This window comes from Schistocerca nitens, chromosome 5, assembly GCF_023898315.1.
Source record: "Schistocerca nitens isolate TAMUIC-IGC-003100 chromosome 5, iqSchNite1.1, whole genome shotgun sequence".
Taxonomy (NCBI): domain Eukaryota; kingdom Metazoa; phylum Arthropoda; class Insecta; order Orthoptera; family Acrididae; genus Schistocerca; species Schistocerca nitens.
Genome location: NC_064618.1, coordinates 352,609,903 through 352,622,997, shown reverse-complemented (window position 1 = coordinate 352,622,997; position 13,095 = coordinate 352,609,903). Strand labels below are relative to the sequence as shown.

Genomic DNA, 13,095 nt, shown 5'->3' with positions numbered 1-13,095 from the left:
CTGATGTTTGTCCCACACTTGGTGTGAATCCATTCCTGTCTCGTGCATGAGACTGTCCCACGCTTGGCGTTTCTGAATCCCCTCCTGTATTGTGCATCACGTCAGTAACCACATCCATCTCTACCGGTCGTGTAGAGAGACAGCGTGACTTGAGGCTTCTTCCACCGGTCTCACTGATTGGTCCACTACCAGTCCATCCTGCAGCGTGGCTGTCTCCTGTGGTTCATCGGGAGGTCCTTCTGCAACGGGTCGTGGTGCCGTAGTTCCTCGCCCAGCCTCGACGTATGGGAGGGGCCATGTTTGTGATAGTTGCGGATCAAGGTTCTCTCCCATTGGCAATTGCGCAATTCGTCGTTGTAGGCACTCTGATCGCATGTGACCTTCTTTGCCACATCCGGAGCATGTGCGAGGTTGCCCGTCATACTTAACCATCACACGGCAGCCACAAATGTATAGATGAGAGGGGACGTGTTTCTGAAGATCGATTCTGACTCGACTTACACCACTAAGAACAGATTACATCTCAAAGCTCAGCCAATTTTCCCTGTATGGGCGAGGACCGTCCCGTAGTGTTGCAGTGCCGACGTCACTTGTTGTGCTGTCACCTCAAATGGTAATTCAAAGACACACACCATTTTTACTCCAACGCCCGCTGGCTCCACAACAACAGTCCCTAAATTGCCATCGGAGTGAAGGAACTTACAAGACCCGCCTTACGTTCGAAGATGTCGGTCACAGCAATCGTCATTGATAAGTTTTACATATACAACACTTGTCACTATCGAAAGACGAATGCCAATCAGGTCGTGAGGATTTAGTTTCACCACTTCTCTCAAAAAATGTTCAACTTCAACCGATTTTGGTCGGGCAAAGAGGTTCTCGAATGTGAACTTCACTGTCGATTTTCGTAAGGAGTTAGCCATGTGAACGTCGTCTGTGTATGCTGGACCCTTCGCTGCTAACACAACACTCGCCGCCTCCTCTACGTTATTTGCCGCGGCTAGGACGTAAACAACACGTCCTCGCCGCACGGCTTCTCCAGTGCGACTGGCCACAATGACTTATCGCGATAAGAATCTTCGCACAAATACATCCGTTACATGATAGACGTGTAAAACTTCTCTTGCGATTTTCTCGGAACTATCAGAGTAGTGCACCTTATTACTAGCACATTATATAGTTTTCATGGCCCACTAAAGGTGTACAAAGTTTTAAGTAAGTCCATGATTCCAACGTCGTGCGTCGCCTTGTCAGTCGAAACGTTGGTGTACGTAGCAACTTGAGGGTCTAGTGAAGCACGGGATACAATCCATCGGCTTTGACCAATGACGTCATACATTACTCATAGATAATAATGTCTTCACCTTCAGCCATAGATAAAAAAAAACCAGTTCTGTGTTCCGGATAAGCGCTAATATTGTACATTGAAATAATTGAATGTGATTTTAATAGAGATCGCTACATATTGATCAAAATATTCTTCGTGTGCATTTATTTAAATAACTGGTTGTTTGAAATTCATTCGGTACTTAATTTCATTCTTAGCGATATTGAGGTAATTTGGACTATTAGTTTCTTATTTTAGGACAATTTTTAGTATCTCATTTTCGTTTGTAGATATGGATTTATCTGTTCCGATGAACCTGGATGGTTTGAGAGAGGCTATGGGCGTAGATATGTTGGCCACGATTTTTTTTTTTTTTTTTTTTTTTTTTTTTTACAAATGTGTGGTCTCGTTGCCGAGTATGTTCGATGTCGTGAGTGCGCGGCGAACATATGCGCCTTACAAGTGTATCTCGTCGCCGTACTCACGACTTATTCGTATGGCGCTGCAGCAAAGATCGGTTGTGGCGGTCCATTAGACGAGGGACGTGGTTCGAAAAATCTAAGCTCGCCTTGAGAGACATTATGAAAATCACGTACTGTTGATGTTTGAGATATCTTCTGTGGCTGTATGTACATGAATGTCGTGTGAGTAAGGGTACAGTTGTGGATTGGTACTCTTTTTGTAGGGAAGTTTGTGGGGAATACATTAAATATAGGGGGCCGTTGGGGGGGCTAGGTCAAGAGTGTGACGATGTAGTGTTTAAAGTAGTACCCAAACGAAGGAAGGAAGTTTTGGTCAGCTTAATTGAAGATCACGTTGCAGAGGGTTTCATTGTAATTTCAGATGGTTTTTCTTCATATAGGGATTTAGGGAAAAGGGGTTATCAGCATCTCGTAGTTAATCACAATATTGAGTTCAGATCATTATCCACAGAGGCTTGCACAAATAGCATAGAGGGTTATTGGCCAGCCGTGAAATCTCTTGTAGGGAAGGGGAAACACTGGATTTCCACACTTCAAAGTCACTTAGACGAATATTCATGGAGGCGTAGTATTTCCCAAACATGTTGCCCGTTTAAATATTTTGTTAAACGTGTTGGGCAGATGTACAGTCCGAAATATGTTAGCTAATTTCACATTAGGTTGGGGGGAGGGGGAGCTGAATGTCTGTGTCTGTGCGTGTTTGTGTGTCTGTGTGTGTTTTCCTAACGTTATGTTTGTTGTCTATGTGGGTGTGTGATTTTTGTTGATGTCTTTCTAGGCGAGTTTCGGTTCTTTTAAGAAGTTCCCGTGTGGTAAGTACAGTTTTCCATTTTTTTCTTCCACTGCATTTGACTATTTTGACGTATTTCATTGTTGGATTACACCATTACGTATGGATTCGTGCTCTTCAGTACATAATAGAAATTTAGGAGCTGTTGTTCTTCTTTCGCTTCCCGCTATCCGTACGATTTCTTCTAATCTTTACCAGCAATATTAAAGTTGAAACGCTCGACACAACTAAAATTTGTATCCCGTCCTTCAGTTGACCTTTACACTGACACTACCTATTCGAAAAGAACGACATTGTAACTTTGATGAGATTTACTTATATATGTCAACTAGAGAGCAGGATACAAATGTTGTGTGTAGCTATATAGCTCAACTAAAGATCAAAACTATAACTTTCAGTCGATACTATTAGCATCGAAGGCGAAAAAAAAACTGTACCCCATAGTGAAGTACGGGATACAAGTTATATACGTGTCGTCTTATTACCTCTTCACGTATGCAACTAAGGTACAGGTTGCAAATGTAACGTAGGTCCATCTCCACGTTTTCGTTAGCAGTGTACATATATATAGGTCAACGGAAGTATGAGATACATATATTATGTACGTAGCTCCTTCTGCCATCGGTAGTACTACTATCTACGTAAGAACAGACTGTTAACATATGTAAAATTTGTATCCCGTGGTTCAGTGTACCTATATAGTTCAACTGAACAACAGGATATTAATGCTAACGAAAACGAAGAAATCGACGTACGCTAAACTTGTATCCCGTACTGCAGTTAACCAATACAGTTCGAATGAGGTATATATGACGTGAGGTATTAGATGCTACCAATATTTCCACCCACTTTTACCCCAGGTCTAGTGAAGCAGGGGATACAACCCGTCGGCTTTGACCAATGACGTCATACATTAGTCATAGATAGTAATGTCTTCACTTCGAGGCATAGATAATAAAACAGTTGTGTGTTCCGGGTAAGCGCTATCATTGTACATTAAAATTATTTGCAATGATATTGAGGTAATTTGGAGTATTAGTTTGTTATTGTAGCATAATTTATACTGTCTTATTTTCGTTTATAGGAATGGATTTGTCTGTCTATGGGTATGTAATTTTCGTTACTGTCTGTCTAGGCCAGCTTCGGTTATTCCTCGATATTTCCGTGTGGTAAGTTCACTTTTCCATTTGCTTCTTTCACTGTATTTCACTATTTTGACACATTTCACTGTTTTAGTCCACCAATATGTGTATTTTCGTGTTGTGAAGTATGTAATAGAAATTTCTCAGCTGTCGATATTCTTTCGTTTCCCAGCACTAGTATCAGTACGACGTTTTCGAATGTGTACTTGCTATATCACAGGCGAAACCCCTGACACAACTAAAATTTGTATCCCGTCCTTCACTTCGCCTTTACACTGACGACAGAACTAAAATTTGTATCCCGTCCTTCACTTCTCCTTTACACCGACACTATATATGTCAATTAGCGAGAAAGATACAAATGTTGCGTATAGCTATATAGCTCAAGTAACGAATGGGATACTATTAGCGTCAGAGGCAACAAGAAAACTGTACCCCATAGTGAAGTACGGGATATAAATTCTATATGTGTCGTCTTCGGGTAGTTCAGCTGTGGTACAGGTTGCAAATGTAACTTACGTCTATTTCCACCATTTCGTTACCAGTGTACATATATAGAGGTCAACGGAAGTCTGGTATACATATATTACATACGTAGGTCCTTCTGTCATCAGTAGTACTGATATATACGTAAGAAAGGACTGTTAGTAATAGCGGAAACGAAATAAACAACACATCTACAATTTGTATCCCGTGTTCCACTTACGGTTTACTGAAGCGGAGGATACATCGTCCAGGTGAAGAACAGGACAGTAATGCTAGTGAAAACGAAGAAATCGACTTACGACAAACTCGTATTCCGTACTGTACTTAAGCTTTTAATTTGTATCCGGTGTTTCATTTACGGTTTAGTGAAGCAGGGGATACATAGTTCAGGTGAACAACAGGTCAGCAATGCTAGTTGAAACTAAGAAATCGACGTACGCTGAACTTGTATCCCGTACTGCACTTATGCAATACAGTTCTAAAGAGTTTCGAGATACAACTGACATACATGTAACGTGATGTATTCTTTGCTAGTAATATATTTCATTCATTTCTTTCCGTTGTATTTTACGGAGAAATACTAAGATACAAACACGCGATATCGTTAACGTGAAAGTGCTTCTGGCCCTTATATATGTGAAGTATAGTTTTTCTCTCTTGCATTCCTTTGTTTCTGAACATTCTTCTCAGCTCTTTCATCTTTGTAATCCATGGTCTCTGGCCAATTCTGACGTCATTGGTCAAAGCTGACGGGTTGTATCCCCTGCTAAACCAGACCCTTTACCCCTTCAATTTCCACAGAAATAATACGATACAAACACGCGATATCCTTAACGTGAAAATATTACTTGCCTTGATATATGTCAACCATACTTCTTGTCTTTAGTATTCCTTGTTTCTGAACACTCTTGTCAGCTGTTACATCTGTGTAATAAATGATCTCTGGCAAATTCTGACGTCATTGATCAAAGCCGACGGGTTGTATCCCGTGCTTCACTAGACCCCAACTTGCCAATGCCTTCACTTACTCGGAATAATTGATGGAAGATGACAAGAGCTGCGGAAACCTACGCCCACACGTCCACGACGTTATAACTAGGAAAGGAAAACGTGTGTGGTAATACCCAGAATAGTCAAGGAAACCTGTTATATAAAAATTGAAGGATGTCATGAATTTTCTTTATGATCTTTCGGAGACAAGGACGTGATGGGTGATACATTACGGGCTGTACGGGGATGATTATTCCAAGAGGTAGATTTCTTTGATTTTCATTACATAAGGTCTCTTTGTGGAAATATGACATTAAAATATTTCGCTTGATCTCATAATTAGAATTCCATTAATGAGTTATAGAGAGAGCTTTGCATTATAGCTGGAGTTCTGTTTACCACGCTGAGAAAGAGCGATTGTATCGCATAAATTAGAAAACAGGATCTGAATATGATTCATTAACTGCGCTGGAAGATTTATTCGTATACGGAGAGAATATGTATCGTTACCACGCCGTTCTGGAAACAAATGATAAGTTATTGATCTGCATATCCAGTACCAACATCACGAGAAGTTTGTGCCGAGAGGAATATTCCCTTTGACTGTTATTTATAATTCATTTTATCAGCGCTGAACTCCGCATCGGGATCCATTATTTATTTCTTGGCTTATTTAACTATAATGCGGAATGTTAGCGGGACTGTAGTACAATAGATAGAGCAGATGCGTGGAGGGCATAAAAAATTTAGCAATTCCGTTATGTTAGCTAAGAATGGTCTTTAGTTGCTATCCATGTATAATTCTCGTCTTCTAACGGTAGATAAATTTCTAAAATGTTACTGATGTAGCCTTATCCAGTGGGAGAAAAAAGGGTCGTGCGAAGAATGGAACAGCCAAGCTTGTGCCTCTGTTCCATATGCGACGTTGTTGTTAAAGACAGAGCTTGAAGTTGCTTTCTAAGTCCTGAAGTGTGATTTGCTGCAGTTGTGAAATTTGCTCGGCTGTTTATCGTCCGACCATGAGTTGGGAATCGGAAGAGGCGAAGCAGCTGACATGGGAGTACGCTACAAAATCTGTGCTGAAATGCAATGTACGGATACTCCATATGGTGGGCCTGTGGCCACTGACGGACTCGTTGCTGTTTCGCTCATCCACAGCCACCATCGTTGTGCTCTGCGTGGCCCATATTGCAGAAGCAGCTGTCAACCTGTGCACCCTACACGGCGGCCTGCAGGATTTTACACTGGCGCTGTCCAACGTGTCAGTAGTTTGCGTAGGCGTGCTCAAGCTTACCTTCTTCCTGCGCCACGAGCGGAGCTATTGTCGACTTGTGAGAGTGCTGGACGCTCTGGTGGACAGCCAGAGGGAGTACGTGCACGCTGAGCCACCACTGGCGGCTCTCTTCAAGGCCACGCAGAAGCGGACCGTGCGGGTCACCATCGGCTTCCTGGTGTACGCCATCACGCAGCTGGTGGCCTGGTCCTTCGCTCCTCTGATCGCTGCCCCGGGCACCAGGAGACTACCCTTCCAGCAGATACCTCTGACGGACGCGACCGCCTTCCTCATTTACGAACTGTCTTACGCCATGCAAGTCATTTCCATTATATTCATAGCATTAATCAATTGTCAAATGGACTGCTTCTTCATGGCGACTATGCTGCACACCGCTGCTCAGCTCCGAATTTTGGCAGCCCGGATTAAGAACCTGAGGCTGCACAACGAAGATATGCGGACGATATTTATATCAGATGAAGAAGCGGAAGTTCAGGTGTCTGCTGAGCGTGACGTTACCTACAACAATCTATGTCTCTGCATCAAGACACATCAGCAACTCGTAAGGTACGCAGAACTTAGAGTTTCGTTTCATTGTATGCCTAAAGGTGGCAATCTGACATAACAGGAGGAAGTGGAAGCAGTTCTGTCAGATGGACCGAAAATCAGGAGAATAGGGAGCGACGTGGAATCAATTGTTCACAGGGCCTGTTGGAGAATATTTTACCACACAAGCGACGTATCATTTGACGCCGCGATCGGCCCCATTTCACTCACACATTTTTACTCGTGTGAGCTTTCACTACTAATTGTGATACTCACTCCATGCAATCTTGGGCTACGATACCCCTCTCAGCTTGGCGTCCGAAGCGACCATACTTGCTGCGATAGGTCCTGTATAGAAATCTTAGCCTACTGCTGTGACATCCCAGGCAACTCTCCAAGCTGGGCGCTCCGAGCTGCAGCTTGTGTCTCTTGGGGCTTAAACCGGTCCTGGTTGTTCACATATAAAAAGTATAGCAAAACGGTACTCCAAAACTTCGAAGGATGTGTAGCATTTCTTGAGGAACAAATTGACGGTAAGCACTAATGTATCCAGCGAAGCTATACTCTCTCCGAAATTAGTTGAAGATTCATTGCTGCGTAGGAAGTTGCAGGGTAAGGCTCACGCAAAAGTACTTATTCAGCCAATCCCAAGGAACTTGCAGACGCAGTAGTCATCCGCTCTTGCCAAAACTTCACTCTCAGCATTACAAACTGCTCGCCTGCACTGTGCTTCATGTTCAAGCTGTTTGCTGCCCTCTGTGACTTTGATTGATTTCATTTCTTATGATTATGGAAGTCATTATTTTATTTGTTGTGTGATGTCAAAAAATTTCAGAAGCAAATTTGTGAAGTGTAACGAGCAGAAACTTTCGACGTCCTCCTTTTTTACTCCGGCGATAGAGGTACGAGTCACCCGAGGAGAGGGTATATGTGTCATGGATCTGCTTCAAGGGAGAAAGATACAATGGAAGCCCGTGCATCTCCTTTGATTAAATGATCGAAAGAGTTGCGGCATCTCTAAATTCACTCGAAAACACTATCGTAAAGAATGTCAAGGAAATTTACAGGTAAGAAGTCCGAAGCTGAAAAGCAGAATGGGGTTGTGGTTGGGGTTGGGGATGGAGGGGGGTATTTTTTTTTAGATTAGATTAGATTTACTTTCATTCCAATTGATCCCTAGTGAGGAGGTCCTCCAGGATGTAGAACAAGTCAGAAAAACAGTACCACATGTCAAATATTTGCAACTCAAACAAATAAGCTAATGTACCTTCTACAGGCCCCAAGTGGAATGATCGTTATTGTTTTTAGTGAACACTGTATGAAAGAATCATATTACAAACACTCATTTACTAGGATCACATTAATGTACTGAATTTAAAACAAAAAAAAGGTTTTTTAATTTATAACGTAATAAACATATAATAGAACTACTACAAGACCTATTTACAAGGAAAAGATTATTGCACTGAAATGCTGCAGAAGTTAGATTGTATTTACATACACACACACACACACACACACACACACACACACACACACACACACACACACACACACAGTAGTCAGTTGGCTCTACTGAGAAATTCAACAATGGAGTAGAAGGAGTTAGCCACCAATAAAACATTTATGCTTCTCTTAAACTGAATTTCGTTGGTTGTTTCGTTGTTAAGCTATTTATGGCTGCTGGCAAGTTATTGAAAATGTGTGTTCCTGAATAATGCACACTTTTTGGCAAGAGTAAGTGAATTTAAATCCTTGTGAAGATTATTCTTATTTCTAGTATTGATTCCATGAATTGAGCTGTTGGTTTGAAAAAGTGATATATCTTTAATGACAGATTTCATTAAGGAATAAATACACTACTGGCCATTAAAATTGATACACCACGAAGATGGCGTGCTACATATGCGAAATTTAACCGACAGGAAGAAGATGCTGTGATATGCCAATGATAAGCTTTTCAGAGCATTCACACAAGGTTGGCGCCGGTGGCGACACCTACAACGTGCTGGCATGAGGGAAGTTTCCAACCGATTTCTCATACACAAACTGCAGTTGACCGGCGTTGCCTGGTGAAACGTTGTTGTGATGCCTCGTGTAAGGAGGAGAAATGAATACCTTCACGTTTCCGACTTTTATAAAGGTCGGATTGTAGCCTATCGCGATTGCGGTTTATCGTATCGCGACATTGCTGCTCGCGTTGGTCGAGATCCAATGACTGTTAGCAGAATATTGAATCGGTGGGTTCAGGAGGGTAATACGGAACGCCGTGCTGGATCCCAGCTGCCTCGTATCACAAGCAGTCGAGATGACAGGCATCTTATCCACATGGCTATAACGGATCGTGCAGCCACTTCTCGATCCCTGAGTCAACAGATGGGGACGTTTGCAAGACAACAACCATCTGCACGAACAATTCGACGACGTTTGCAGCAGCATGGACTATCAGCTCGGAGACCATGGCTGCGGTTACCCTTGACGCTGCATCCCAGACAGGAGGGCCTGCGATGGTGTACTCAACGACGAACCTGGGTGCACGAATGGCAAAACGTCATGTTTTCGGATGAATCCAGGTTATGTTTACAGCATCATGATGGTCGCATCCGTGTTTGGCGACATCACGGTGAACGCACATTGGAAGCATGTATTCGTCATCGCCATACTGGCGTGTCACCTGGCATGATGGTATGGGGTGCCATTGGTTGCACGTCTCGGTCACCTCTTGTTCGCATTGACGACACCTTGAACAGTGGACGTTACATTTCAGATGTGTTACGACCCGTGGCTCTACCCTTCATTCGATCCCGGCGAAACCCTACATTTCAGCAGGATAATGCACAACCGCATGTTACAGGTCCTGTACCGGCCTTTCTGGGTACAGAAAATGTTCGACTGCTGCCCTGGCCAGCTCATTCTCCAGACCTCTCACCGTTTGAATACGTCTGGTGAATGGTGGCCGAGCAACTGGCTCATCACAATACGCCAGTCACTACTCTTGCCGCGCGTGATTAGACGAGCGGTCTGAGGCGCTGCAGTCATGGACTGTGCGGTTGGTCCCAGCGGAGGTTCGAATCCTCCCTCGGGCATGGGTGTGTGTGCTTGTCCTTCGGATAATTTAGGTTAAGTAGTGTGTAAGCTTAGGGACTGATGACATTTGCAGTTAAGTCCCATAAGATTTCACACACACACACACACACTACTCTTGATGAACTGTGGTATCGTGTTGAAGCTGCATGGGCAGCTGTATCTGTACACGCCATCCAAGCTCTGTTTGACTCAATGCCCAGGCGTATCAAGGCCGTTATTACGGCCAGAGGTGGTGGTTCTGGGTACTGATTTCTCAGGATTTGTGTTCCCAAATTGCGTGAAAATGTAATCACATGTCAGTTCTAGTATAATATATCTGTCCAATGAATACCCGTTTATCATCTGCATTTCTTCTTGGTGTAGCAATTTTAATGGCCAGTAGTGTATATTGGGAAGCAGTAGTTAGTATCCCTAGTTCGCTAAACAGGCTTCTGCAGGATGTTATTGAGTTCACACCACATATAACTCTTGTTGCATGTTTTTGTGCCCGGAAAACTTTAGCTTGGCTTGATGAATTACCCCAAAAAATATCCCATACGACATTATGTAATGAAAGTAAGCCTCGTATGTCAGCTTTTTCATTTTTATATTCCCTATGTCTGATACAATTCGCATTGCAAACATAGATTTGTTAAGACTCTTCAGCAGTTCTGTGGTGTGCTCCTCCCAGTTGAATTTATTATCAAGCTGTAATCCAAAGAATTTAACACTGTCCGCTTCTTCCATCTGCTTGTCATCGTATGTTAATCTTATACTTGTGGGACACCCCTTACAAGTTCTGAACTGCATGTAGTGTGGTTTTTCAAAGTTGAGTGACAATGAATTGGCTAGGAACCAGTGATTAATGTCTACAAATATTTTATAAGCCGATCTTTCTAAGACTACACTTGATTTGCTATTTACTGCAATGTGTGTATCATCGGCAAACAATCGTATGGATAAGAGGATTAGCAACCTAGATTCATTTGCTGAAGGTGCGTTACATCATAATTTTTATGCTTGTGTTGCAAGAGGAACATTCATCAATTGCAAAATTATTCGTCAGGTCGTTTTCAAAACAGTCGCATATCGTCCTACATTTCTGTGGAGCCTAGGCCCTTACTGTCGACATTTCCCTGACCATAAGCTGTTGATGGAGAGAGAAGATACAACTGGGTGGCTATTTTTAAAGCGTGATAATGGGTTAATTATAAACCTAGCGATCTGTTTCTCGTAATGAAACCAAACGGGCAACAGCTTATCTCTCGGCGCTAATGCGTCATGGATTATACGTCTTATTTAACTCAAAGTTTCTCGTGTTACAGATATCGCAGAATTCACGTTTGGAAATGGTGAGCATGTGATTTATGGTTATTTTGTACACATAATAATAACTTAAATTTCCTTAACACCTCCCCCCCCCCCCGCCCAGGAAATGCTTTTTCGTGAACTTTTCGAATATAAACTGATGAAAAGTATTCAGACACTTATTAGTGGAGACTGATAAGAACTGTGTCCACACGTCGCCGTTATGACGGTTTGAGCTCTGATGGGGACACTTTCAGTGAGGTGTCTGAATGTCTGTGGGGAATGTCAGTCCAATCTTCTTCAGGAGCTGAAAACTGAAGAGCACGTGATGTTGGACTCTGGCGTCTAAAGTCGACGTTTCAACTCATCCATCTTGTTCAAGTCAGGACTCGTGGCAGACCAGTCCACTTCAGGAAGTTATTGTCCATAAACAATTATGTCACAGATACTGCTTCTAGACAGAGTGCGTTGTCATGCTGATACAATGAATCATCGTTTTCGAACTGTTCCTCTACCGTACGCAGTACAACACCAAACTACCCACCTTCTTTTATTCCAGTGGATTCGCTTCTCATGATTTCTAGTAGTAAATTACGCATTGTAAGGGGATTTCCAGATCTTTTTGATCAGACAGTGTACGTCATCTACTACGTTCTCATTTCCAGTTGCCGCTCACTTAGTCACACCATCCCATCAAAAGTATCAGGACATTCTGATACAATACGGAACTGACTACTAGATGCAAAGAGAGATGTTCCCGTAAGCGTAAAAAGAGATGAGGAGTATTGTCGAGTCAGTGGAGAAACATTTACAGCAGACTGGGTCTGTCAGGAGAGCTCAGTAACTTTGAACATGAACTGAGTAACAAATTCACCAAGGAAATTTCAACCGTTCTAAAGCTACCCAAGTGGACTGTTGGTGACGTCATTGTGAAGTGGAATCTCGCAGGAACAGCCACGACTAAACCAAGACCAGCAGACGTCATGTCTTATCGCATGAAATCAGCTGCAAGAAACACTCATGAACTCCAAAGCGTTACCAGCAGTTCAGCTGGATCAATAATTGTGAGTAGGGAGTTAAAAAGAATGGGATACAACGATCGAGCAGCTTCTCAGAAGCCTAAAGAACGTTACCTGCTACCATGTTTAGTGCTAGGGGTGAAATAAGGGGGAGGTGGAGTTACAGCATGGGCTGATTTTCTTGATTAGTGTGCGGTCCCCTTATTGCTTTAAGAAAACACCGAATACGGAAGGACATGAACATATTTTACACTATCTTTTACTGTGTGTGGTAGGGTAATAACTCCGAGACGATGACTGTATAAGCATGAGAATGTATCTTGTCGTAAAACAGCACCTGTGACCGAATGGTTTGTGGGCATTAACATATTTTACATGGGACGTCCTGCCTGAGTCGTGCCGAAGACCTAGTAGACCCAGCGTCCAGTATCCCCACCTTCTCTCGTTTCAGCAGTTTAGTAAGAATGAGCCACCTCTCCACACAAACACTCAGACATCTCATTGAAAGGGTCACTAGCAGAGGTCAAGCCGTTATGATGGTTCAAATGGCTCTGAGCACTATGGGACTCAACTGCTGTGGTCATAAGTCCCCTAGAACTTAGAACTACTTAAACCTAACTGACCTAAGGACATCACACACATCCATGCCCGAGGCAGGATTCGAAC

The 13,095-nt window shown here is 42.9% G+C and overlaps 1 protein-coding gene across 1 annotated transcript in view; it reads left to right on the top strand.

Moving 5' to 3' along the window:
• Positions 1-6,236: 6,236 nt before the first annotated feature.
• The window catches only part of LOC126260450 (odorant receptor Or2-like), a 48,111-nt gene continuing 41,252 nt past the window's right edge, over positions 6,237-13,095 (top strand). Inside the window, exon 1 of the mRNA XM_049957778.1 lies at positions 6,237-7,057. Coding sequence (XP_049813735.1) covers positions 6,237-7,057 — 821 coding nt within the window. The remainder of the gene's footprint in view (positions 7,058-13,095) is intronic.